At 50.1% G+C, this 26074-nt stretch overlaps 15 protein-coding genes across 15 annotated transcripts; 6 read left to right on the forward strand and 9 right to left on the reverse strand.

The window, feature by feature from the left end:
• Positions 1 to 166: 166 nt before the first annotated feature.
• On the reverse strand, positions 167 to 1675 carry CDC19 (pyruvate kinase CDC19; the record flags this gene model as incomplete). Its single annotated transcript, XM_022607939.1, has 1 exon — positions 167 to 1675. The coding sequence occupies one exon, from the start codon at positions 1673 to 1675 to the stop codon at positions 167 to 169; it is 1509 nt and encodes a 502-aa protein (XP_022464485.1).
• Positions 1676 to 2339: 664 nt separating this feature from the next.
• On the forward strand, positions 2340 to 3137 carry CYC3 (holocytochrome c synthase CYC3; the record flags this gene model as incomplete). The annotated part of the gene is made up of 1 exon (XM_022607940.1): positions 2340 to 3137. The coding sequence occupies one exon, from the start codon at positions 2340 to 2342 to the stop codon at positions 3135 to 3137; it is 798 nt and encodes a 265-aa protein (XP_022464486.1).
• Positions 3138 to 3288: 151 nt separating this feature from the next.
• On the reverse strand, positions 3289 to 5748 carry CDC24 (Rho family guanine nucleotide exchange factor CDC24; the record flags this gene model as incomplete). Its single annotated transcript, XM_022607942.1, has 1 exon — positions 3289 to 5748. One exon carries the CDS (start codon positions 5746 to 5748, stop codon positions 3289 to 3291), a length of 2460 nt encoding a protein of 819 aa, XP_022464487.1.
• Positions 5749 to 5961: 213 nt separating this feature from the next.
• On the reverse strand, positions 5962 to 7230 carry ERV46 (retrograde cargo receptor ERV46; the record flags this gene model as incomplete). Its single annotated transcript, XM_022607943.1, has 1 exon — positions 5962 to 7230. The coding sequence occupies one exon, from the start codon at positions 7228 to 7230 to the stop codon at positions 5962 to 5964; it is 1269 nt and encodes a 422-aa protein (XP_022464488.1).
• Positions 7231 to 7502: 272 nt separating this feature from the next.
• On the forward strand, positions 7503 to 9764 carry PTA1 (RNA-processing protein PTA1; the record flags this gene model as incomplete). Its single annotated transcript, XM_022607944.1, has 1 exon — positions 7503 to 9764. The coding sequence occupies one exon, from the start codon at positions 7503 to 7505 to the stop codon at positions 9762 to 9764; it is 2262 nt and encodes a 753-aa protein (XP_022464489.1).
• Positions 9765 to 10109: 345 nt separating this feature from the next.
• On the forward strand, positions 10110 to 10616 carry GCV3 (glycine decarboxylase subunit H; the record flags this gene model as incomplete). Its single annotated transcript, XM_022607945.1, has 1 exon — positions 10110 to 10616. The coding sequence occupies one exon, from the start codon at positions 10110 to 10112 to the stop codon at positions 10614 to 10616; it is 507 nt and encodes a 168-aa protein (XP_022464490.1).
• Positions 10617 to 10750: 134 nt separating this feature from the next.
• Positions 10751 to 11095, reverse strand: BOL1 (Bol1p; the record flags this gene model as incomplete). Its single annotated transcript, XM_022607946.1, has 1 exon — positions 10751 to 11095. One exon carries the CDS (start codon positions 11093 to 11095, stop codon positions 10751 to 10753), a length of 345 nt encoding a protein of 114 aa, XP_022464491.1.
• A 963-nt stretch (positions 11096 to 12058) lies between these two features.
• NAB3 (Nab3p) lies at positions 12059 to 14362 on the forward strand (the record flags this gene model as incomplete). Its single annotated transcript, XM_022607947.1, has 1 exon — positions 12059 to 14362. The coding sequence occupies one exon, from the start codon at positions 12059 to 12061 to the stop codon at positions 14360 to 14362; it is 2304 nt and encodes a 767-aa protein (XP_022464492.1).
• Positions 14363 to 14795: 433 nt separating this feature from the next.
• On the forward strand, positions 14796 to 16010 carry MIY2 (ubiquitinyl hydrolase 1; the record flags this gene model as incomplete). Its single annotated transcript, XM_022607948.1, has 1 exon — positions 14796 to 16010. One exon carries the CDS (start codon positions 14796 to 14798, stop codon positions 16008 to 16010), a length of 1215 nt encoding a protein of 404 aa, XP_022464493.1.
• Positions 16011 to 16266: 256 nt separating this feature from the next.
• Positions 16267 to 16698, forward strand: PRM3 (pheromone-regulated protein PRM3; the record flags this gene model as incomplete). Its single annotated transcript, XM_022607949.1, has 1 exon — positions 16267 to 16698. One exon carries the CDS (start codon positions 16267 to 16269, stop codon positions 16696 to 16698), a length of 432 nt encoding a protein of 143 aa, XP_022464494.1.
• Positions 16699 to 16717: 19 nt separating this feature from the next.
• RSA1 (Rsa1p) lies at positions 16718 to 17896 on the reverse strand (the record flags this gene model as incomplete). The annotated part of the gene is made up of 1 exon (XM_022607950.1): positions 16718 to 17896. The coding sequence occupies one exon, from the start codon at positions 17894 to 17896 to the stop codon at positions 16718 to 16720; it is 1179 nt and encodes a 392-aa protein (XP_022464495.1).
• Positions 17897 to 18013: 117 nt separating this feature from the next.
• DDC1 (Ddc1p) lies at positions 18014 to 19765 on the reverse strand (the record flags this gene model as incomplete). Its single annotated transcript, XM_022607951.1, has 1 exon — positions 18014 to 19765. One exon carries the CDS (start codon positions 19763 to 19765, stop codon positions 18014 to 18016), a length of 1752 nt encoding a protein of 583 aa, XP_022464496.1.
• Positions 19766 to 19954: 189 nt separating this feature from the next.
• APL5 (Apl5p) lies at positions 19955 to 22735 on the reverse strand (the record flags this gene model as incomplete). The annotated part of the gene is made up of 1 exon (XM_022607953.1): positions 19955 to 22735. The coding sequence occupies one exon, from the start codon at positions 22733 to 22735 to the stop codon at positions 19955 to 19957; it is 2781 nt and encodes a 926-aa protein (XP_022464497.1).
• Positions 22736 to 22844: 109 nt separating this feature from the next.
• On the reverse strand, positions 22845 to 23615 carry OXR1 (Oxr1p; the record flags this gene model as incomplete). The annotated part of the gene is made up of 1 exon (XM_022607954.1): positions 22845 to 23615. The coding sequence occupies one exon, from the start codon at positions 23613 to 23615 to the stop codon at positions 22845 to 22847; it is 771 nt and encodes a 256-aa protein (XP_022464498.1).
• Positions 23616 to 23836: 221 nt separating this feature from the next.
• HNM1 (Hnm1p) lies at positions 23837 to 25468 on the reverse strand (the record flags this gene model as incomplete). Its single annotated transcript, XM_022607955.1, has 1 exon — positions 23837 to 25468. One exon carries the CDS (start codon positions 25466 to 25468, stop codon positions 23837 to 23839), a length of 1632 nt encoding a protein of 543 aa, XP_022464499.1.
• Between the last annotated feature and the right edge of the window lie 606 nt (positions 25469 to 26074).

The following is a 26074-nucleotide window of genomic DNA, read 5'->3' on the forward strand; positions in this document are numbered from 1 at the left end:
GGGGGCAGTCTGTCCTCGCAGACTCGTACCGTTTCATCATTGCACAGCGTGCCTTTCCTTTTTGCTTGTTTGTATAAAGAGAGAAAAAAACAGTTATATAATGTTTATGTGTGTGGTACCACACACATTCTATACTACTTCATGCGTCAGCTTCGTCGCCCAGAGTTTAGGCGACAGTAGAGACTTGTAGAGTGTTGGAGTGACCGACACCACCCTTGAAACCTTGGACGGAGACGTAAGTGTCGCCCTTCTTCAAAATACCCATCTCCTTGGCCTGCTCAATACCGAACAGGATTCTGCTCTCGACGTCTAGGGTCCAGTCGGAGTTGTGCTCGCCGTCGTAGACGAATGGGAAGACACCTCTGTACAAGTGGGAGAATCTCGCGGCTCTTGGGTTTCTGGTGACCAAGATGATTGGACAGTTTGGTCTGTACTTCGACAACAATCTTGGCGTGGTACCGGAGGTAGACAAGACAATGATGGCCTTGGCGGACTGCTCAAAGACAGCAGCGACAGCGGAGGCAGCAACGGTCTCGGTGGTAGAGGTTGGCTTTGGAGTACAGTTTCTCATGTCATCGTAGTTTGGCAAGTACGCAATGGCTTGCTCGGCAATCAAAGCAGTGTCAGCCATGGTGGTGACAGCGTTGATTGGGTAGTTACCCTTGGCGGTCTCACCGGACAACATGACACAGTCAGCACCGTCCAGGATGGCGTTACCGACATCAGAGACCTCGGCTCTGGTTGGTCTTGGGTTGAAAGTCATGGACTCCAACATCTGGGTGGCACAGACAACTGGCTTACCGGCCAAGTTGGACTTGGCAATCAACTTCTTCTGCACAGCTAGGACCTCTGGCGCTGGGATCTCAATACCCAAGTCACCTCTGGCAACCATGACACCGTCAGTGACAGCCAAGATCTCGTCGAAGTTGTTGACACCTTGCTGGTTCTCAATCTTGACGATGATCTTGATGTCCTTACCGTCCTCACCTAGGACTTCTCTGATGGTCAAGACATCCTGGGCGGTTCTGATGAAGGAGGCGAAGACCATGTGGACACCGTTCTTGACACCGAATCTCAAGTCGGCCTTGTCCTTCTCGGACAAAGCTGGCAGGTCGACATCGGTACCTGGCAGGTTGACACCCTTGTGGGAGCAGATCTTACCGGCGTTCATGGACTTGACCTTCAAAGTCTTGTCGTCAACGACCTCTAGAACCTCGAAGGACAACACACCGTCGTCGACGTAGATGATCTTGCCCTTGGAGATGACCTTGGTGATGTTGGCGTAGTCGACGAACATGACCTTGTCGTCGGAGCACTTGGCGTACTTCTCGTCGGTGGAGAAGATCATCTCGTGGTTTGGAGGGATTGGGTAGTCGACGTCGTTGGTGGTGGTACCGGTTCTGATTTCTGGACCCTTGGTGTCCAAGGCGATGGCCAATGGTCTGCCTGGGTACAACTCCTCAGACTTTCTGGCGTTGTCAATGACAGACTGGTGGTACTCGTAGGAACCGTGCGAGAAGTTCATTCTGACGATGTTCAAACCAGCCTTTCTCAAGTTCACAAGAACCTCGGCGTTGTTGGTCTTTGGACCAATGGTACCGATGATGGCGGTTCTTCTCAATTCGTGGCCGGCAGTGACCTCTAGGGTAGTCAATCTTTGTAGTCTGGATTGCATTGTGTAGTTAGTGTGGTGGGTTTTGTGGACGGGTCGGTGAGAGGAGTAAGAAGAGCAAGAACCGAAGAACCAAAACAAGCAAGATGCGACCGGCAATAGAAGAAAGCAAAAATGCAGACGGAACGAGACCAAAAAACTGGTACATATTTATAGGAAAACGAGCGAGGCAAAGCGCGCTGCAACACGCCTGAGAGTCGGCGTGTGTCCCACGCTGTAAGAACATCAGTCTTCCAGAACATCAATCTTCCGGTGATGTCCCGCGAACGTCTTGCCGGTAGACAGGACTCTCTGCTCTCTCTCTCTCTCTCTGTCTGGCGCTGCGGCTTCCACTAAAAGCTGGACGGCAGAGAAGAGGAACCCGCCAGATGCAGAACACGAATCTCTTCCAGCGCGGCCCAAAAGGGAAGTGCGTCGCGGGCGTGCATTAGTGGGTGCCGGGTGTGTGGGTGTTAGGTGGTGCCGTGTGGTGTGACATTAGGGCTTGGCGGGCTGGTCCGTTTTCTGCTTTTAGGGCTTGTTCCCCTTTCCGAGGAGGGCTGCGGTTGGGAGGTTTGGCGTTCTCTGAAGGAAGAGACGGCTGCTGGGGGTGCGTTGGTGTGCGGTTAAGATGGGGGAGGGGGGGTCGTCGCATAAGGTGCAGATATAGAAGGATCCAGGAGGGCTAATGGGCTGGTTTTGGGCAGATTCGAGGGAAGTTGGTGCTGGTGCTGGTGCGGGGACGGCGACGGCGACGGCGACGGCCAATATATCGCTTTGCCCAGTGATGGCCCGTGACGATGGGAAAGATGCTCAAAACGGAGGTGGTGCTCTGAACCCGTTCAACCACCTCCCAGATATATCTCCAACGGAGAGAGACCCGGCTCAGAAACTTGCCTTGCCGACAGACAGAACCGTATCGACTATTCCGAAGGGATCGGACCCAGAGAAAAAATGGGAGTACCCTTCCCCTCAGCAGATGTACAACGCAATGATCAGAAAGGGCAAGATCGACCCGAACACGGGGGAGGAGATACCCGAGGATGCAGTCGAGGCAATGGTGGCTGTTCATAACTTCCTCAACGAGAGTTGTTGGAATGAAATACTGAGGTGGGAGCACGATTACACAGACGTAAGTAAAGAGACGCCAAAACTTCTGAGGTTCATTGGGAAACCAGGGCAACTCTCACCAAGGGCAAGAATGCACTACTACCTTAGCTACTTGGCCCCCTCGTATTTCCAAAGAGAATTGCCCTTCGACAGACACGACTGGGTCGTCCTGAGGAAGGACCCTCACGTTCACACGGCAGATCACCCCGGGTACAGACAGATACGGTACGTGCTCGATTTTTACGGGGGACCAGACGATCCAGTCACTGGGATGCCTACTTTCTCAGTAGACGTTAGACCCGGGCTGGACAACCTAACGAACGCTAGGGACAGATTCCGTCAATTCACTAAACCAATTTGGGATAAGTACTTTTGACAGAGCAGTCCCCTCGCTCACAAACTCTTGTACATATTGCATGTTTGTATATTTATTCTATGGTTATTATATTTCGTACCGCTTGCTACTTTTTATACCCTCCCCCCAATCGTCCGCCCTTCTTACCTTATAAAGTGCATTCATCCACCAACTAATACGCCAGGATGTTCAGCACCCTCTCGTCGTTCTCCTTCAACATGTCTTTCGCTACTAGCCAATCCTCGTCCGAAGATAACATCACGTAATCCCCGTCCTCATCCTGGTATTTGATCTTGGTGAAATTCCCAACCGGGTACAACTTCTTTCTCACCAGCTCTGTCACGGAGGACATCGGCGCCGACAACTCCACCAGAATCGTGTAGAATGCTTGATTGAACGATATCCTCATCATGATCGAAGACTCAGGGATGGAATGCTTATAGTTCTCCGACACAGAACGCAAGTCGGGCGCACTGTCCAGGTTGGATACACGCTTCCTCTGCTTCGGAAGCATGTCCGACAGATGCTTCATCGCGCTGTTCCCGAAGGAATTGAGACTCGTATGACTATTATCCGGCTGTGACGCTGAAGTGGGGGTCCTCGTTGGAGTAGAACTTGTAGTCGAGGGTCCAGAAGACGACAGGAATGAATTGTCACTGGCCGTCGACCTGTAGGACGCACTCTTCATCTTCCTCACCAGCGTCTGCAAACACGAGCTCCAATTGTCCCTCGTCTCCTCGTTCTTAAACTTGAGCAAGAAGTTTCCCTGTTCCTTGACGGACTCCCACGTTATATTGAGCGATCGCGGTCCGACAGCGTTTATTTGGTTCAAGTTCATAATCATGATTCTTCCTCGAAGATCGAGCTTTGGTTCGTTGGTGATCCCACCTGATGCGGATAGCGAGGGCAAAGAGTTTGTATGCGAGAGACTTAGACCGTTACCAGGACTACTGTGATGGAAGCTGGACGTCGCGGACGAGTTTAAATTTAGCGTCAGTGAGGAACTGGAAGGTGCCGTGTTTTTCTTCTTCAGCATTAACGACGAGGACTTCTTCGCGACGACTTGGGAGAAAAGAATGATAATCTTTTCAAACAGGTATACCTCGAACTCACGTTCTGGTTCGCTGGACCCACTCGTGGAGATGAACACTTTGTCAAAATATAGCAGCTCGCCGAATTTGGCGATTCGGTAGCCTTTCCAATTGTTGACACGGCCATAGAGTTGTTTGACCACTTGGTGGTTTTCCGTACGACGTTGATTCTCGTTGATACTCTTGGCGATATTTCTCGATACGTCAAGGGCGCCATCGAGTTCCTTGGTACTTGTGGCGTCCCCGTTGGTTCGAGCTCCTGATAGCTCCTTGAGGAGCAACGGGTACCTGCACAGTCTCTGCACGGGTTTGTACAGAAACGATTGCAGTTCTAGCTTATTGTTGATGACAAAATTGAGGTCTGGGATTTTCTCCAGTGTACCCGTCAGGAAGTCGATAGCTGCGTTCTGTCCAATGGACCACGGTTCGTAAAGTTTGAAGAATGATTTACAATGCATGAAGAGGGCGCCAATACGTTGTCTGGATGGGTCAACCAACGCGTTGATCTCCAAGGACACGAGGAACCTTCTCTGGAAATCTATTGCCTCTGTCAGGTTCGGGAAGAGCATGTACAGCTCTTCCGAGGTGATGATGTTGTTTTCGAGCAGCTGGGTCTTGTATGTGTTCAAAGTCTCTAAGTCGTGGACGTACTTTCTCTCGGTTATGACGAACTCCTTGATGACTTTGCCGTAATCGTCCCTTGTAGCACTGTTCTGCAACTCCAGTTCGATCTCTTGTTCCATCTGCTTTCTGGAGGGGAACATTTCCGGTGCTAGGTCCATGATCGTCGAGACAACATCGACGACTTTCATTAAGTTGTTTGTCGAGTTGTGGAACACGTCCGAGATCGTGAACAGGTCCTCATCCCTCAGGGCAAGGTGCTTCTTGACGCTCAGGATGAAGTCGTAAATAGACTTCTTGCACACTTTCAAGTCGTCGCTCGAGACCACGGGGATCTTGAACTGCGGCCGCACCGCGTTGAACAGCACACACAGGGGCGACCCCTGCCTGAACAACTGTGAAAGCTGCGTCACCGGGTCACAGTCCACCGTCAGGGGCAAAATCCCCATCGCAAACGTGAGCAGCGTGTCCACTTCCCCACTTGCGGACCCACCAGCAGACGATGCAGGGTTCGAAACGCTGTTCGTGTACGTGATTCCGTCCATAAACGAGTACTCGTCCCTCAATGAGTTGTGTGAATCCCTGTACTGTCTCGACGAGGTAGATATAACACTGTGATGATGGTTTTGGGCGGTCTCGCCCTGCTGTTGTTGTTGTTGTTGGCGTTGTAACTGCTGTTGCTGCTGAGAGAGAAGCAACGACTGTTTCTCCGAAAGCAATTCGCTCGAGGCGTATGCGAGGTTCAAGTACGGCTGCAATTGTGCCACTTTCTCCAGCCGTCTCCTCACGTTGAGACACCTGTAGTACAGCGAGTCGTGCATAGTCACCGCCGCATTCATGACAGCACCGGGGGACCCAAGCGGCATCGACCCGAGACTCGTGGCCGTGTTCTTCCTCGAAGGCAGCGTACCGGGACGCATTGTGTACCGTGAAGGTGAATCGTGCGTGTGTGCGTCTGTGTGGCCACCCCAATACCAGCCAGCAACCGATGATCTTCGACGCAAATTTGTTTAAATATCGCTGCAGTTCACGTTTATTGTACGCGTTGTTATATAATCGAGTATGTAACCAATGCCTTAACGGCGGGGCATGCAGTGCCCGCCCCCCTTACGCAGTGTGCCATGCTGCTCTGATCAGAGCTGTTTCTTGGCACCGATGGACCGCTGCGCCTTGTAGACAACTTTATCTGTGACAGTCCCGACGGCGAGGATGCCCCCGATGGTGGTGATCCAGTTCAACAGGAGCGTGGACCACTGTTGCGGCCTTCTCTCGCGGTTGATGATCTTGAGCGGGGAGAACTCGAGGTTGAAGTAGACACCCGGGGTCCCGCCGCGTCCGTGCAGCGTCGTTGGGTGGTCTGCGTCCCGCCCGCCCATGATGGGTCTGTCGTGGTACGTCGCACTGTACTGTGCCGTGTCCAAGGGTTTTGAAGCACCAAGGAACTCGTACCGTGTGGGCACGACATTCGTGTAGTAGTTGAAGATGTAGTAGTGTGGGTTCTCCAAGGATGCGACCGTGTCCTCGAGCGGTGCAGACCGTTGGATCTTTTGCGCGACAATCTCGGACTGCGGGTCCTCGCCGAACCGAAACTCGTTGATGACGTGGTTCAGGTTCATGTGTCGGTTCCGCTCGTACAGGGACACGTCGTGGTAGTGACCCAGCCCTTGTCCGGGCATCCCTGCGGCCAACTGCTGATAAGGTTTCCCGGGGGCAAAATGAAGGTTCCCCTGGATCCTGTTCAGGAGCGCAGTGCCCTTCACATTACAACCTTCATGAAGTTGCTCTTGGATGCGCTTAACGTACCCTTCAGACTCACATTGTTCAATGTTTGCACCGTCAAAGAATGCCCAACCGGCCTCCAAGTACGCATCATGCACGTCATCACACGTCTGGCAGCAGATGCGTTGCTCGGGGGGGAGTTCCGCGTTGTTCTCCTGGTTCTTCGACCCATAACAGGACCCACAGTAGTCCGCGTCCATTTGCAGATCCTTTGCCCCAGCGCGCTTCCCACTAAGCGAGTTCGGTTTGTACGGCTCACTCGCGGACCCGCCGACCATGTTCCCATTGACATCTACGCGCGTTTTCGTAAACTGGTCAAACAGCACGTCCAATTGTACGTTCCCGGACTCATCCATGATGTCTAGCCCTAGCAACGCACAGGGCATCGCTGGGAAAGTGATATCCAGCGTCAGTTTTAGCGGCAACTCGTGGTCCCTATCGATAACGAGCATTGGGTCCGTCGTTACGGCCCGAAACTGTGCCCACTCACGCCACAGCAGCACCACAGCAGACACAACACACAGCAGCGAGATCAGACCACCACCGCTCGTCCGGACCCGCGCCTCCTCCTCCGTCTTCGAGAACGCATCCAACGCCACGAAGTTTCGTCTCTGAACAGCCATTGATCCCCGACCGAAAAGAATGAGAACCAATCCCTGAACCCGAATCACAATCTCTACCTCTATCCTCGCAGCAGAAACGGTCTCTGGACGTTTAGAACCGACTGTGAACAACCACTTCTGCTGTGTGCGTGTCAGTGAGTCGCTTCAACATCGAACAAAATATTCGATATTAAAATTTGTTCAAAGAAGAGGACGCTTTTACCGTTACTGATGTTGCTGTTTCTGCTGTTGGGAAGGGCTCTGGAGACAGGGTACTGTGGATATCTGAAGGTATGAGCAGTTCTGCGGGCCAGTTGGCGTTGACTGCGGAAGAATTGGCGGGAGAGGTCGAGCAGGCGGTGATCGGGGGGAATCCGCAGGAGGCGTTGCCCGCCGTGCTGGAGCGGACGAAGAGGGCTGCGTTGGGCGACGGCGACGGTGACGGTGACGAAGAGAAGGTACGCAGTGTTGCTGTTGCGCGGGTATTCTGCGATGCGCTCGTGGAGACGCTAAACCACAGCGCGGTGAGCGAGCATGAGAAACCGCTGATTGCATCGCAGTACGTGCGGGCGGTAGTGCAACTCAGGGACACTGTACCAGGGCATGTGCTACTCACGCTGAGTAAGATGTACCCGTTCTTGTTTGACTTCGTCGCAAAGACATCGCAGGAGTCCCTATGGGAGAGTATGTGTGACTGCAAGAGGTGGGCTGTGGGTAGGTGGCGCGACGTCACAGGTACCACAGACTTGTCGCAGGACGGCAACGGAATCGGCGAGAAGCTTGCCCTCGTCAAGTTCTTTGCGCAGGTGACCATCACGCAAACGATACTTGCGCTCGAGAAAGACGACAGGGCGAAGGTGCCCCCGCAGTACCAGATTCATCTGGGCGCTGTCCCCGACGACCACCCGATCATCACAAACAAGCAGAAACTCGAGACAGAGGCAAAACAGTTACTCGACTTGATGCTTTCGTATCTGATCGAGGAGCCCATGATGGTGTCCCCGCTGTTTATGGGGCTGCTGAACTGCCTCGCGTCTGTCATCAAATTCAGACCGCAGACCACCAACAGAGTGTTAAACGGCGTCCTGAAATTTAACGTGGACGCGAAGTTCCAATTGGACGGAGTGTCCGTGCCACACTACAAGCTCGCCAAAAGGTTCGTCGAACGCTGCTACAAGAACTTTGCCAACTTTGGGATCAAAAACAACCTCATCAAACAGTCGACGCAGTACTACAACAAACTTGCGAAGATTGCACAGGTTCTCCATGGGATCGGCGAAGAGACCAAAAGCAAAGGTGTGCTCGCGTTTGACCACGAGAGCGCGCAAAATAAGATCTCCGACGAACAAAGGGCCAGGTGCGTCGAGCAAAGGAGGAAGCTCGCTAAGAGGAGACAGCTACAGAGACAACAGGAGAAAGAGGCAGAGACCAAACAGAGATTGACACGGTTACAAGCGTACACTAGAGCGAAATCGTCGACGGTGTTCCTGAACACCTCGGCAGTTGCATTAAATAGCTCTTACAGTGCTGTATACTCGTTGATGAATAGCGAACATTCGGAGCAAGATCTGTCGCAGTTACCAAGAGACGTGCTAGTCAAACTAACGACAGAGGCAATGTACAGGGCGGATACGAAGAGGCTGATCACGGCTCTATCAGTTGTCGCATCTCGCTACACACAGTTGTTGAACAAATCTAGTGGCAACGATGTGACCGCTGAGGGTGGCAATAAAAAGAGGAAAAACGAATCCGCAGATGATGACACGGCAGACACGACAGCTCCTCGGTCCAAAATCATCAAGACGGAACCATCGAGGGACATCTCGGACACGGAGGACGCAGTGGACGACGTGAAGGAAACGGTTCCTTACGACACGCCGATCACGTTTACCCCGAAACCCATGGACGACGAGGCAAAGCTAAAGGTGACAGAAAAGATTATTAGCAAGATCATCAAAGTCCGAGACAGCGAGGATGCACCAGTGCTGGTCTTGCAGCAGCAGAAGTTAGAGACTGAGAGCCCGCTTGAACAGGTCCGGCTGCTGCATTGGAACAACGCCGAGTCCTGGTACCATATCCTGATTCGACTGGCGACGAGGGGTACCCGCAGCAGCAGGCCGATAAGCGACAAGATCCGGGCCGAACTGTTGCAGTGGTTGCTGCAGGACTTCAACGGGAAGGCTGCTGTGATGGTTGAGTGGATGAACGAGGAGTGGTTTGCGGATAAACTGTTTGCAGAGACAGAACCGCGGTACGAAGAATGGTCGTTACGGTTGTTGGATGAGCTGATCCCCTTCCTAGAGAATAAGCACAGGAGGATTTTTATCAGGCTGATGAGTGAGCTGCCACAGCTCTCGGAGAAGCACATAGAGCGCATAAAACCGATTCTCTTGGACCCTGGTAGGAGCGCTCTCGGGCTACAAACGTTAAAGTTCTTGATCATGTTCAGGAACCCAGTCAAGACCATGATCAAGGACCTGTTGAACCAAGTGATGGAGGAGGACGCGACGCTCAAGGAACAGTGCCGCGCATTACTCGAAAAGTACTACAAGTAGACTCTTTGGAATTATTGTGCACTACATGCACTTGTCCAGACATATCTTAATAGTATATAATACTAAACCGATTAATACGAGAGTGAGAGGGTTGATGTTGCCCTGTTCCATCAATTGCCCCGAATGCTCGTCCGCAGGTACTGCGCATCGCTTGACCACAGGGTCACTTGCGCTGCGGAACTGCGTCTCGCCTTCTCCTGACTCTGGTCTCCAAGAACCAGAGTCAGACTGCTGCTATCGCAAAATCGATCGCTATAAAACAGCGATGCACCGACGGTTGCGATAACGAGTCACTCTCCAAGGGAGCAGAATGATCACCAGATATCGGTAGAGTGACCTTGCAAGATGCTAAGCACAGGTAGAGTACTTCTTCGCCAATCGGCGACGATCCCACGGCTGTTCCTAAGGGCACAGTCGACGAACAGCTTGAACAAGTTGGAATTGCCCTTCAAATACAGCAACAGCGGTCCCTCACAGGTGAAGTACACGAAGGACCACGAGTGGGTGTCCTTGCATGAGGACGGTACCGCGTTTTTGGGGATCACCAAGTACGCCGCGGACGCTTTGGGAGACGCGACATACGTGGAATTGCCCGAAACAGGCCGGGAAGTCGAGGTTGAGGAATCTGTGGGGTCTGTTGAGTCTGTGAAATCGGCCTCTGAGGTGTACATGCCGTTGGCCGGCACTGTGAAGGAGGTGAACACCGCCTTGGAGGAGTCCCCGCAACTGATCAACGAGGACCCACTCGGGAAGGGCTGGATGGTTCAGTTTGAGTACGAGCTCGAGAAGAGCAAAGCGGCCATCGATGGATTGTACACTTTGGAACAGTACGAGAAGTTCCTAAAGGAGTAAGAGAGGAGGGAGTGCACGTGTGCGTGAGTGTACGTGTCAAACCCAACAGGTGGTATATGATTTGTATATAAGTGCGTCAAACAGGGCGAGTCGTATGTAAGGTGTAAGCGTACCGAAATTCAAAACAAAATGGCTTACGTGGCCCGTTCTGCCTCTTCTGGCGTCTTGGTCACCATCTGTATGGCGTGAATCTTGTACTTGTCCATCTCGTCTTTGATCTCGCGGAGGATAAACCTGTGTCTTTGCAACGTCTTCATACCGGAGAATCGCTGTGCAGTGACCTCCACGCGGATGTGCGACTCGTTACTGTCCCGCGCATCCAGGTTCCCACCGTGACCGGCGTGCTTGAAGGAATCGTTGTATAATTGCAGATGCGTCGCGTCTGGGATACTCTGCTGCAGACGGGCCCTGATAGCTGTGAACGCAGGACCCTCCACGCTTTGATTCAGGGGGCGTTGTAACATGGCACGTCTCCACATATAAGGTGGCTTGGTATTGTGGGGGGGTGGAGCTACGTAGTGGCTCCTCTGAATGAGCTATCTTACTTAGTGTCTTAGCCGTGTAATAACAGCCTAAATTTCTTTTGTTAAAGTGTGGGAACTTGAAGGATGCAGAGCATTGGATTGTGTAATGGTAGGTAGAAGAAGTCTGTCCTGTCTCTACTTTGTAATGAAGTAGCCGAAGGGGGGAGGGGGTTGTGACAGAATAAGATACGGCTCATGGTTTTGTGAAATACAGTACTGTGAAATGTTATAAGTCCGATATGTGAGGGGAGCCCTCGAAAAATACAAATGGCCCGTTATCTCGAACATTTACAAACTGCAAGGTATCTGCACCGACATCTTTTAAGCCCGTACTTGATTTTTGGACGGCAACAACGAGGAACTAATACTACTTAGACTACGAAGAACAGTTGACATAATATTTATAACTCCAAATACGGCGTGAATAATCATACCAAACTGTCCTTACACGTCTTATTCAATCCCAGTCTTCTCTGGTCCTAACAGCGTAGTGTCAAACGTAGTTTAGCAACATAAGTTAGTGTTTGCTTCTAGACTGTGACATAAAACTGAGTTTACATTTTGTGACGCCAAATATTCTTTCCCTTTATGGTGTTTTAGCACCAAACAATAAATACAAAAGGTCTCGAAGAGTGGGACGCAAGCACAATCAACTATACAAAGTGCAACCGTCAACTCACCTGAACCCGTGGTCCCTGCCGCACCCTGTACCACGCCAAAACACGGCCAGCTGCCCACCAAACACGGCCCCATGCTGCGGTGCACCGGTGCAAAACAGCGAAAGTTACCCGTCTTTGCCTCTTTTCTACAAGACTCTTTGGAAAAGTTTTCTGTTCTTAAAAGAGAGCGTCTTCCCACAGTTGCTTGCGATGCCCCAGAGACGGGGGTGAAGGCGCACGCAAGGGACCCCGCGCACACATGTCACAGCGTATAGAGAACGATTCGTCTCCGCCTCCGAGCGACGAGGAGCAACTGGATGCCACGGTCGAGACACAGCAGGTCGACCACGTGGAGGAGACCCCCGTGGAAGCGGCCCCTGTCGAGGAACCAGCTACTGAAGAGACTGTAGAGGAGAATATCGAAGAGCCGGTCGAAGCAGCCGCTGATGCTGATGAAAACGCGGACGAGTCCAGCGAGTTTGACGACCTGTACGAGGATGAAACTAAAGAGGAGAAGAAGAACGATGATGTGGCTGAAGAGGCTGGCTCGGATGGGGACGAGCAGTCTGGTGCTAATGAACAGGATGTACATTTGGAAAGTTCAGGTTCTGACGCCTCTGGCTCAGAACAGGAGTCCGAAGACGAGGAGAAAGAACAAGAAAACAAAGACGAAGAATCGGCAGAGGAGGAGGAGGAGTCTGACGACCAAGAATCCGAAGAGGACATAGACACCGCCAATATCGACTTTAACCTATTGCAGAAACAGATGAAATACATCCTGGATAGCGACATGCTCAATAATGAAGAGTTTAAAAACCTGCCCAAGGAGGATAGACTTACTGCGATCATGAATTTCATCAACTCAAACCCAGACACAACCATGCCCGGCGTCAGCAACGACATCGCCGATGCTGCTTCGGGCAGAACGGGGCCACCTCAGACCAACACGGCGACGAAGAAAAAAGCTTCAGCAACACCCGCGGCCGCTACGGGCTCGTTCAAATACGAAAGACCGAACTTGGATATGCCCATGAATAAAAGAGAGAGAGAACTTTACTCGGCTTACCTGCGTGGTGAAAATAAAATCACTGAGATGCATAGCATCCCACCAAAGTCGAGACTGTTCATCGGTAACTTGCCCCTGAAAAATGTTGCCAAGGAGGACCTTTTCAGAATATTCTGCCCCTACGGACACATCCTACAAATCAATATAAAGAACGCCTTTGGTTTCATCCAGTACGATAACCCGCATAGTGTCCAAGAGGCCATTAAACACGAGTCCGGTGAGACTAACTTCAGCAAGAAACTGATCCTGGAGGTATCTAGTTCCAACAGCAGACCACAGTTTGACCACGGTGACCATGGCACAAACAGCAGCACAACGTTCATCTCCACCTCCAAACGGCCCTTCCACGGCGAGGACGAGGACGCCTCCGATATCTACAATGATAACAGCCACAAGAGGGGCAAGAAGAGAACCCCCAACTGTATTATCTACGTCAAAAGAACCGCGGACAGAACCTTCGCCACAGAAGTCTTCAACAGTATCAAGAACGGCACCGGGCTGGAAACAGACATGATTTTCTTGAAGCCAAGAATGGAACTGAGAAAGTTGGTCAACGACGCCGCCTACGACGGCGTATGGGGGGTCATCTTCATCAACAAAACTCACAACGTGGACGTTCAAACGTTTTACGAGGGCGCCCGTGGGGAAACCAAATTTGATGAATACGTGAGCGTCTCCTGCCAGGACTCAGTCGCCATCTTCAACAACTTGAAGAACATAAGAGGCGCCAACAGAAGCAGCTCGATTATGCCCGTAGGATCCCAAATGTACAATGGTTACATGCAAAGTAACGCCCCAGTGCCACACCACCAGCCTCCTCCACCACAACAGGACACCCGCTTCTACGGGGGGTACGGCGCCAACATGGGACCGCCACCTCCACAAATGGGGTCTCAACAACAGGGCTACATGGCCGGATACCAGGGATATCCACCACCACCACAGCAGGGGTACGGCGCGCCACCAATGAACCAAGGCTACGGGGGGTACGACCAACAAATGCCTCCACAGGGCCAGCCTCAGCAGGCTCCAATGGGTCAAATGAATCAAGCCTACAGCAGGTATCAAACTTCTCCTCCACCACCTCCACAGCAGCAACAGCAACAGGGCCTTCAACCACAACTCTCCGCCGCCCTTGGAGGGAACCCGGCACAGATGAACCAGCAACAGTTACTTGCTGCCATCCAAAACTTACCACCTAATGTAGTTACCAGCTTGTTATCTGCCGTTCAACAGCAGCAGGTACCAAACCCTCAGCAGCAGCTAATGGGGATGATGCAAAACCCACAGTCGCATCCTCCACAGCAATCGCAGTACGACACTACTGGATACGGTTCCCCAGAAAACCAACGTGCTCATCTTTCTGTACCTCACCAACCACAACAACAACCACAACAACAACAGCAGCAACAACAGCAGCAACAACAGCAACCACCACCTCAGTCTGGCAATAACGTACAAAGCCTCCTGGATAGTCTAGCCAAACTGCAAAAATAATAATGGAAGGATAACCACTTGCCTTTTTCTCCGGAGACTGGTCCTCTACCAATTTCTCACCTCTTTTCAAAATCTGCCAACTCGTTACCGATCTCTATCAGCACCGGTCTCTCCCTCTCTCTTCTGACCGACACATCTTGAATTCAATAGATCTTACGAATTGAATCGTCGCTTTCTTTGTATGTTATCTACTTTGTAAAACACGCCTTTTCCAGAGGAGCTTCTAGGAGCCAAGAACACCCAAAACATGGACTACCTCCATTCCATTCCTCTCCTCATTCTCTTAAAACACACCAAGTGTCACAACATCTTCTTCTTCTTCCTCTTTCTCGATATTTTATTTTCAGTTTAAGGTGAAATTTGGAATGTCGAGAAGTTCGCAAATTAACAAGTACGAGGTCCCTTATTGATCACAGACAGAGTATACCTGCAGATGTCAAACCTTGTGTTTGCTACCAAGGTGGTAACCTTTGATAGGTCACACCACACTATCCTATTGCAAAACGAAAACGGCCCATGTGCTCTGCTCGCCCTCGTTAACGTATTGCTTCTGTCTCCTAAACATAGAAAGCTAGCGAAACCCCTAATTGAATTGGCGGAGGGGATGAAAAATGTCCCACTACAAGAGATCCTGCCAGTATTAGCTGACATTTCTATTGACAACTGCTTCAACTTACGCGGCGAGAGTAGTGGAGACATAAAACAAGAAGAAGAAGAAGAAGCAGGGGAAGAAGAGGGAAGGGACGATGATGATGATGATGATGATGATGATGAGGACGACGACGGAGGCAGCATAGATCAACTACTGCTCTTACTCCCGGAACTTCACACAGGATTGAATGTCAATCCAAGGTTTGATGGGACCTTTGCGAAAACATCGCAAGAAACCAGCAAAGTGTTTAAACTTTACAACGTACCCCTGGTTCACGGCTGGGTGTATAATGGCGACGAAAAACTCTCACATTACTCATACGAGGAGGCTCAAGATCTTCTGACTAAAGCCTGCGATATCGAACACGCCAAAGACATAACACCAATACCGATTGATGGGGACAATGCAGAGCTTCTCTCCGAGTCGGCAATGTTGAAGGAGTTTCTTCAATGTAGTGCCACACAGCTCACAGAGGACGGGTTGAGAAAGTTGCACAAGACGTTGAAAGATGACGACTTTTGTGTACTGTTCAGGAATGACCACTTCTCTACGATGTACAAACACGACGGAGTTTTGTACTTACTAGTCACAGACCTGGGCTTCCGCAGACATAAAGATATTGTATGGGAGGCGCTAATCACCATTTCAGGATCTGACAACGTTTTTTGTAACGACAAATTCATAGAAACACCACTGAAAGTGATGCGCAATGACACTGGAATTGGCGAGGAACAACCAGAAGAGGGAATTTACACTGGAGAGGAATTTCAGCAGAGGAAAAATGATGAGGCCTTTGCAGCACAACTCCAAAGCGAGGAGGATAGCCGTATGGCCAGGCAAATGGTAAGGGAACAGGACTCTGGACACCGACAGACTAGATCCTCTAAAAGAGGTAAGCCGTTTAAACAACCGGTGAAGAAACATACCAAACATACAGTCAAAATCAAGAGCGATAACTCGACACAGAAAAAGAAGGCAGACTGCATTGTCATGTGATGTGGTTGGGGCCAACGTTGTCTCAACTACCTTCAGTTGACAAAATTATTCAATCTTCCAAGTGCAGTGGACTATGAAACTAATCTGAAACAACTCCAATATCCTTCGAAAACAAAATGAAAAATGCAACAAACGGTTAATGCTAAATCTAAATGCATATATATATATATATATATATAGATATACTTTGTTATTCGCAAATCGGGTTCATCCATATCCAAAAACGAAATCGATGAGCTGAGCGATGAAGAATGATATGCACGAAAACGGAGAGAAATCACCAAATACACCGACTAGATCAATTGAGGATAATGAAGATCCAAAGAAAACTATAACTGAGGATAATAAGGAAAATAAACCATACAACGAGGAGGATCGCAATACAGAACAGTATCCAGAAAAGGCTAAAATATTAGAGACCCCCGGGAGAATCAAGGCATCACAAAGGACAGCGAGAAGAATCTGTAAACAAGTTGATTTCGATAAAACTACCCGTGCAAATAAAAAATTGTCAACAGGACACGGTTTAAGAATCGAAAAACACGCACCCAAGGAGGCTGTTAATAAAACATCGATAGAAAAGCGTAAAGGCCGAAGTGAAAAAGATGGGTTCTTTCAAGGAGCAATAATAGGCTCGTTTCTCGGGGCGGCACTGACAACAGTTTTAGCAAAATTGGCCACGGAATAAATAAAATCCAAAGGGGAAACTACTTTTGGAAGTTTTGCCTTGGCTTGTTAGGCGTATACCTCGACGAATCCGGTCTGCTTTTTGTATAATTTCTTTTTTGTCTATTGTTACCGTTATTATTATTATTGTTATTACGAGGATTGTAACCTCTTTCATTCGTAGAGCCATCTGCATTCTTAAACAGTTTGTCCTTTTCTTCTTGGGTCAATTCGTATTCTAGTAAGCCTGCATCACCTACTTCTTTTATAAAGTCCAGTAGTTTTGAATTGTCTTCAACAAATTCTCGCTGTACCAGTTTTATGTTCAGATTTACGTTAGGATTAAACCTGTTGACCTGATTTTGAATATTTTGCATAAACTTTTTCTCCTTGTTGGATTGGCGTAGTACGCTCATTTGATTTACTTCGTCGTCCTTAATACCCATATCTTTCCTATGCTTTTCCCGGTTATTGGATATCTTCAGTAGCCACATTTTCTTCCGTTCTTCTCTCCATTTAGCAATATCTTCATCAGTTGTTAGTGTGATAGAAGTACCTTGGATACACACTGCCTTTTTTGGTTGGGTGTTTGAAGCTTCATCGTCGCTGGATAAGGCGTCACTATCTACATCCGTATTGATGGTATTTGACTTTGCGATAATAGGTGCCTCACTTGGATCGGAATCATCAGTTTCAGATATATTCTCTTTTTCCGATTTTGTTGCCGGTGACATCTTCTTTGGTTTCGGAGAGCCTTGAACTTTTACACCTTCTGTTTTCCTCCCTCCCTCCAACTCCCTTTTCAGATTAACGTCTTGATAGTTGGCTCCAGAAACACTATAGTTTTCGCTAGGTAGAGGTTGACGTTGTTGGTTGTTCCAATAGTTTTGCTGTGAAGGCGTATGTGATTGCTGGTACGTGCTATCCGCTTGTACGGGCATAAATTGGCTTTGATAAGGCTGCTGCTGATACGGATTGTAATTGTATCCTGGGTATTGAGCGTATTGTTGGGGATATCCATAAAGTGGGACATGTTGTTGGGACTGATAGTATTGTTGTGCATAAGGGACTGACTCATTCATCCTTTGTTTCTTCACATCTGGCTCGTCTTCTTGTTGACTTCGCCCTAATGTCCCAGAAAACGCCGGTCTTGGTAAGCGGTTTCCATTCCCACCATCTCCATGGTCATGATAGTCGGTATAATCCATAGTGGTTACCATTTTACAGCTCTGTGCAGACTGCATCAAACGCTGAACACAAAGAGGGCCCCATACTGAAAAGTTTCTTCGGTAATAAAAATTTCAAAAATCGATGAGTTCGCAAATGTAAGGAACAGTTCAGTCGAACAAACCTTTTGGATTTTGAGCTTGGGTGGGACCCAATCCAGCAGCATCCTGTTCTTCCGCACCCTTATCAGCGTCTTCTCCAGGAGACATTTTATGTTGTTTTTTTGGATTTCTTGTCTCCGCACTAGGACGTTTTGTGGGAAACTCCTTTAGGGAACGATTCCCCCAGCCAATAGTGGTTTCAGACCTCTCCATTTGCAGTTGTGCTAACATATCTTGTTCGGCTTTAGAAGTATTATCATTTTGGACGTTTGGATAATCGATATTGCTCTCTTGTGACGCATCGGAAACAAATAGCTTTCTGGCTGAAACAACTTTGCCCGCAGAACTCAATCGTTCATTTGTGGTAGTCTCAATAGCTGTATCCTTCAGGGGACTCATCCTGTTGTCCCGCAAAGGAATACTTTGTATATCAGAGTTAACCAACTTGAATGGACTCGTGGACCTGCTATTCAAATTCGACGCCGTCTCCGTTTTTTGTAAGCGCGTATTACTGTTAAGCCTCAACGGGGATGCTGCCCTAGAGGTATCCATGCTTGGGTTTGACATTTGGTTATTAGCAGTTGGTTCCTTACTCTTGATCGTACTGCTCCCAACGGTACTGTCGGTCACGAGTAACAGTTGAGCTCTTACGCCACCTTTATTCATTTGAAATAGGATCGGCTCACCAGGGTGACAGAACCATATGCTCAAGTCGTTATTTCTAGATGCAGACAGCGTTATGGGGATATTTTTCCAGGAGTTTCCTATGCCAATGAAGTTCTTGAAGTCTCGTAACTTGAAGATAAGTGTTTTGGGACTCTTTTTCTGTCCCGATCTCCCACCGTGCTCTTCTTCAACCCCATCAAAGAGACAGTAATGTCCTATATCAGCAGTATTCATTGTATTGCTCATACTTAGAGCGTTTTGCAGAATTTCTGAGCCTTTGAATGTACCCTTTACAAAAGCGGTAATGGCCATCTTACGTTCCAACAATTCCAGTTTAACGTCATCGAAGATACTTTTCTGACAGTTATCTACAAAATTCTTAATCAATCCGTAGTTACAATTGATGTAGTTGATCTCATCAGAGCTCTCCAGGGGTCTATCCCCATCTCGCAGGTCATTTTGGTTCATCAGACTTTTGTTGAATAGGGAGTTGGATAACTCTTTACTCACCTCTATAAAACAAGCTATAAGGTTTGGATCCAAAGTGTAATCCTTATCATACGAGTTACTCCCAAACACATCCAAAAACTTCCTTTTATATTGGAGATCCAATACAATGGGCGTGTACTTTATCGGCTGGAATTGGGGGCAATACTCTTTCATTATTAAGGATTCCATCTCTATGGCGACCAGCAGCTTATTTATCAAAGATTCAGAACAAGTGGTTGTGTTATTGATTGACAGGCTATACTTTCGTATGATATCGTTGTCTGGTTTCCTAGACACCGTGGTCAGTTGCTTAGCATCGATCTCAAAAGAGTACAGTTTGTGATCATGGCCCTTCAAATCTGTTTCGATCTGCAGTCCGCTCTCTCCAAATACAATATCGTAAGGCTCAAAGACAAACTCATCAAAGAACGATGCTTCATACCGTAGCTGGCACAGGGAAGTATCTGTGCTGTGGATAGACCATAGTATTATATCGTCTTTTGATATTGTCAGTTTGATCTTGTCACTGATACTGGACAGCACATATATGCCGCGATACCAGGCACCCAACCGCTCCTGGTTCTCTATAGCAGCACGAAAGGACATACTCCTGTAAACAGATGGCAGACTCACTGCTTTCGACCTTGGCGCGATGAGATTTCACTGTAAAACCATTTACAGATCCAGAAATCTTGAAAACACGTCAATAAAAAAGAAGGGAAGACTAACAGTGAACAGTGCGCGATGAAGAAAAGGACTTCCATTTGGCTATAGAAAAGCTATATACAGTTCATACTACTCATTTTGGACGGTGTTGGATTCATCAGGTACATCCTCCTCGTTCTTTTTCTTTTTCTTTTTGGACTTCTTCTTCTTCTTGATGACGATCACCTCCTCTTGATCTTCCACGGGCTCACTGACATTCGAAGTGTCTAGCGACTGAGCGGCAAACTTCTTTCTCAGTTTTTCCAGCTCGGCCTCGTTCTCGGCGTCATCTAACTCTCTGTCGTCACCCTTCTTGCTGAAATCAAAAGAACTCAACTGCGACTGTGTGACAAGGTTTATCCCTCTATCAGACTTGTTTAGTGCGGCGACTTTTTGGTGCAACGTTGTGGAATCAGCTCGGGGGTTTGGCTCTATGACCACTTCATCTGCTAGAACAACGGCCCTTTTGGCCTTGCCCCTCTTCTTCCGTTCCCCAGTCTTTCCGGCATTTGCTGTCAGATTTTCCGACGCCAGCTTAATCAAAGTCAAATCCTCCCTTTTGCTCGAATCATTACTGTCTAACGACAGTAGATCATTTGTGGTGGCTTTTGTCCCCTCGCTCTCCTCGGTCAAGTAGAACGGATTTGACAACTGTTCCTGCCTTCTCTGCTCTTCCAAAAAATGCAAATCGTCATGAACTTCATCACCAGCGGCTGCATTACCAGCATCGTTTGCCACAGAATCGTCCAAATCACTCTCAGACCTGTATTTCCCATCATGATCGCTGAGCCGGTCCGTATGCGAAAGGCCATCCTCTTGGATTTCATCGTAATCCTTTAATATGTTGCTCAGTTCTGTTTGTGTTAAGAACGGTGTTATCAAGTCCACGGACGAAATTTGTCCCTCTTCCTGTAACCTCCTTTGTGTTCCTGCCAATATTGGCAACAGTTCATACGAGTTGAAAAAACCCGGTATTACTTCGCACAGCAGCAGTGGCAGTCCACCCTCATCAGAATTGTCTTGCTCCTGCATCTCTACTGCATCCAAGCTCAATTTCAAAATTTCACTGACTTCGATGCTACGCTCTTGAATCTCAAAAGAGCTTGACGTAGTAAGCGTGTCCAGAAAATCGATCATGTCATTCAGTACTATTTTGATGCTTGGAAGGTCTTGGTTTGCAGGACCGTTGCACCACGAGCCAAACAGTTTCAGAATGGCTGGGATTAGAACAACTTTGGTCTCTGCGTTAAAATGGGGCGCGTTCCTGATTAGCAATTGTATTAGTGCGTCACCATTTTCTATTAGTTTGGAGTACTCTCCCAAGCACCAAACACACTCCTTTAAAACGGTGGACAAGTTCATTTTCTCCATGGTCAAGATTGTGATGATTGTGGTCATTGTCACGTTTCTCAAGTCCGGCACCCTAAGCATCACGCTTTTGATCTGTTCGCCAATCATGGATCCCAGTCTTGTCTTATCCTTCAAATCCGAAGACACGACGACCAAATCTATGAGCACCGTGTTGTACCATTTGAAATCTGGGATGTTGATGAAGTTGTTCATAGAGCACAATTTAATGATAGTCGTTACCAGCTTGATTTTGTAATCCTCTGGGACAACGATGGGCACGTCCCTTGTGGCCGCATTTCTGTAGTTTTCTATGACGACCACCTCCTCGTTGACAAACTGTTTCATGAGTGTGGAGACGATCAGTTTCAGGTTCCCATCATGCGTGATCCCGTTCAAGAGCTCCAATGCTTTGGAACGTATCGAAACGTCGACATCGCACAGCAGGTGCAAGATCAACTCATCGAACTGCTCGACAAACTGCGGGTTGATTTTGCCTATCTTGTAAAACAGTAGGCAGCTGATGTACCTGAGGTTTGGGTCCTGAGAGATGCAGAACTCGTTCAAGCACTTGAGACACTTCATTGCCACGTCGAAGTCGTCCGTCGAGAGCATCTGACCCTTGACGATGCAATTTATGGACTCGTACAGAACTGAGGTAGCACTTGTCGAGTCCATCAGTTCAACGATTTTCGGCAGCAGTTTATGTTTCAGTTTCGGCTCCACTTTAGACAGGTTTGTAAACAACTTGAGCAATCTGATGATGATCCAGTTGTTGTCTATCGTGACCAGTATCTCGTAGAGCACTGGGGACAGCTGTATAAATATACTTGGGTTCTGCTTGGACAGTTCACATATCACAGACACCGTCGCGGAGACGACGGATCGGTCCTCGTCCTCGAGTTTCAACACGAACTGGTCGAAGGTGTCCCTGAGGGACTCCGGGTACTGCAAGTACACTTTAAACAGCGCGACGACTGTTTTCTTCCGTATGTACGGTTTGGAGTTGTTGAGCATGAGCAACAGGTCCTGGACAATGTCCTTTGCCAGATCCTTCGTGACGAAGCTGGATACGCCGCTGAGCGCGACACCGATCTTATAGGTGTCGTTCCCGCCCGTGGCTGAGTACTTCAAGTCCTTCTGCAAAAGATTCGTCATTAGTATGAGTATATCGGGGTCACGGTTAAACGACTGCGACGCAGCAAGGTAGCCGACCCGCTTGTTCCGCATACCTGTGCTGCTCATAACCTCCAAGATGTGGAAGTTCGCCCATGACATATCGAACCCGTACATCTCGAGGTACGCAAGTTTCAACACCGCGTTGCTCTTCAAATTCATGTCCAGTGAGTTCACCTCCTCCCTGCAGTGGGACAACTCTTCGGCAAGATACTTCTCTAGGGACTCAGGCGAGTCCCCGTGCGCCCGGATGCCCTTGATCAGATCCTTTAGTGACCGCTCGAAAAACAGCCCAAAGGGCCGCAGCCGCTGCTTCACATCCTCGACAGGCTGCACAACACCCAGCATCGAACCGATTGACCGAATGCCACCAACCCTATACCAACACCCTCAAGTTCAACACAGTGAATACACTTGTTCTAAAAGATGCATAAGTCCCTCTTCCTCTTAACAAGAGTCAGAAATCCGGGCAACAGCCGACCTGCCAGACTTCAAGGCCAGTGATGTGGAACTTCTCGCCCTCTGCACTGAGCGGGTCGTTCCCGTACGTGTCGCAGCGGTAGGAGACGCCGTGGAACAGTGCGTCGTCGCACCAGAGCCCGTAGAGCCCGTCTCCAGCGCCCATCGAGAGGAATTGCGACGTGCAGTACATCGCGAACTCGTTCTCCCCGGTGAAGGGGAACCCACGGAACTGCCAGCCCATCCCTCCCTCCATGTTGTGTTCTTGACCACGTAGTACCTTCGGCTGCACTCTCTGTACGCTCCACAGGAAACACTCACGTTCCCCTGTACGTGCGATGTTCCGTGGGGAGCCAAGGTTCATTGCAGTACCACCAAACACACTTTGCAATCTATCTCGGATCACGAGAACGTACCCGCATCGTTTACCCTTGGGCACTTTGTCCCTTGCATCCTTGAGACACGCGTACAGTGAGTGTAGCGACGCTCCGTGTTGTTCGAGGGAGTAAACGAGCCCCCAGCGGGTGTACAACTGGATTCGCGGCGGCATCAGCGCCCGCAACTCGTTAGCGATATCTGTATCTAGCAACCGGTTCTTCGTCGTCACAGAGTACCCTTCGAGGTCCAGCGGCAGCCGATACGTCTCGTCCTCGTCTGCGTCTGCGCCGGCGTCACCGTTTGTGGGGAGCCAGTCCTCACTCTGATCTTGCGTGGGGACCGACCCGGTGAACGTCCGTTTCAAACGGTACAGCGTGTTCCTAACCCCCATTCGTCAAACAACCTGGGGCCCACACACACACACACGCTACTGGCTTGCCCACCCACGGACCCCTTGCACAGTCCCAACAGCAGCGTCTAATTAAGATCTCGAATTATATTCAATTGACATCTGAGTGTGGGCTGTCATCGTAAAGAAAGAGAGTACGTGTTTAGTTACAAGTAGCGATAAAATACGTAGCGGTGTAGTATACAGTAGATGGATCACTGTGCCTACGTGCCCCCAAGGATCGATTCCCCCGTCGATTCTGCGTCGACGAGTTTCTCGCCCGGCTCGTCCTCGACCTTGTGGAAGTCTCTGGATCCCTTGAACCGCCAGTACAGTAGCGAGTACGTGACGAACCCTACGATGACGACACAGACGTAGTTCATGTTGTTTCTGTCGACTGGGAGTACCGGTGGGAAGGAGAAGAACACGACTGCGAATACCGTCCATGCAAGCAACACGACGTTCGCGAACAGTCCGAACTTGCCCAACCAGAAGGGTCCCTGCGGGATGTCCCTGCGGCGCCACAGGAGACACACGATGGGGACACTGTAGGATAGAAGTAAGAAAGCGATGCACGCGGTGATGAGCGAGTTGAACGCTGTGGACGAGGCGAGGTAGAGCACGCCGATGAGCGAGATCCAAGCGCAGGACATGAGGTGTGCGTTGAGGGGCACGCCGACGTCCGGGTTCACTTGCGACCACCATTTCGAATAGGGCAATCCGTTGTCCCTCGAGAAGGACCAACAAAGGCGGGCCTGCCATGTGTGGCACGAGATGATGCACCCGAAGGAGGTGAACAGGACGAGGCATCCGAGGAAGATGGCGCCGCCCTCGTTGCCCAGCGCCTGTCTGTAGATTTCGAGGATTGGCGCTCCCGTGGTCGACTTGAGCACCGCGGAGATGTCGCGGATGGAGAAGAACATGGCAATGACGTAGCAGAAGGAGGTGACGAACCCGATGGCGACGGTGCCCATGATGGCCGTGGGGATGACGCGCTCGGGCCGCTCGACCTCGAAGGCCATGTGTGTTGCGGAGTCGAGGCAGGAGAAGGACCAGGCAGGGTTGATGAGCCCCATGATAAAGGCCATCCCACTGTTCTTCCAACCTGTCTCGTTGTAGAAAGTTGCAAACACGAATTTGGAGTCGTTGAATGAACCCGAGGAGCAGGCAAGCACGGTGATGGTGATCGTGAGGAAAGATATTAGCGAGATGTACAGTGAGCTCGAAGAGATCAAGGGTAGAGACTTACCGTAGCAATTGAATAGCATGAGGAACAAGTGGATCAGCTCGAAGCAGACAAAGACGTGCCATCTCTTGACGACGAACCCAGGGTGTTTCAATGCGTACATCCCAACGACCTCTGTCCCCGCGGAAAGTGTCGTCGACGCACTAGTGAACACTGACCCAGCATACGCGAAGGATCCGCACAGGAACGCAGCGAACCGGCGATGCCTTGCCGGTGCCAACTTGAGAGCCCACCAGAATTGCCCCCCGGCGTGTGGGTACGCGGAAGACAATTCCCCAAGGGAACCCCCCACGCACACGGATATCAGAGCGATGATGATGATCCCGTAAACGATCATCATGGGCCCACCGGACATTATACCGGTGACCATCGAGACGGAGATCCCGAACCACGAATTCGTCAAACCAAACCCAACACCCAGGATGGACCACAGGGAGAAGGATTTCCTCAAGTGAGGTTCCCCATCCAACAAGGTGTCAGCAGCACCCTTCGACAGGGACTCGTCGTCGTTCAGCGACAATTGCGTCAGCGACACGCGCGACTGCCTCTTGTGCACTGAGTGAGCGCCCGCCGCGTAATCGGCGGCACCCGCGTAGCTAGCATCAGACATCCTTGGCGATGTCCCCCGAATCCTACAGCAGAGCAAACGCGAAAGCAACGAGACCAGGCGAGACTGCACCGCACTGGTCGCTTTTAAATAGCAGATAAGATCGTCGTGTTCAACAACCGGGTTTTTCACCTCGAGGCAGACGGCCGCTCCGCATGTGACGGTGCCATGTGCCCTGGGCGAGCGATGCGAGTGCTTTGAGCACTGGATCAAGTAGTCTGTCGAGAGGTCTTGGAAGGATTCTGCCCGCTGCCGGCTGCTGCTGTGACGGTTTCTGCGGCGGCGACTGTTCACCTCGGCGACTGCCGTGCAGTTGCTCCACCAGCGGGTGGATGATCCGTAGCTGGTCGACACTCTTGCTCTGCAGCGCCAGCAGTTCTGCTACAACACTGCGGCGTGGGTCTCCAGTTGCACTTGCACTCTCCATCTCCGTCACCGCCGTCGCGTTACAGCCCCCCCTGCGTGTCTCCGCCTCTAACAGAAGCTCCACGGCGCGCTCGAGACAGCCGCACTTGCTTGCCCACTCGGCACACTCTTGCACAGACCCGCACGCAACCCGATCACCGACCATGCGTGCTTGACCGGGTCCCAGCCGGGCCCCCTGCGTCG

Source organism: Huiozyma naganishii, chromosome 4 (genome assembly GCF_000348985.1).
Source record: "Huiozyma naganishii CBS 8797 chromosome 4, complete genome".
Taxonomy (NCBI): domain Eukaryota; kingdom Fungi; phylum Ascomycota; class Saccharomycetes; order Saccharomycetales; family Saccharomycetaceae; genus Huiozyma; species Huiozyma naganishii.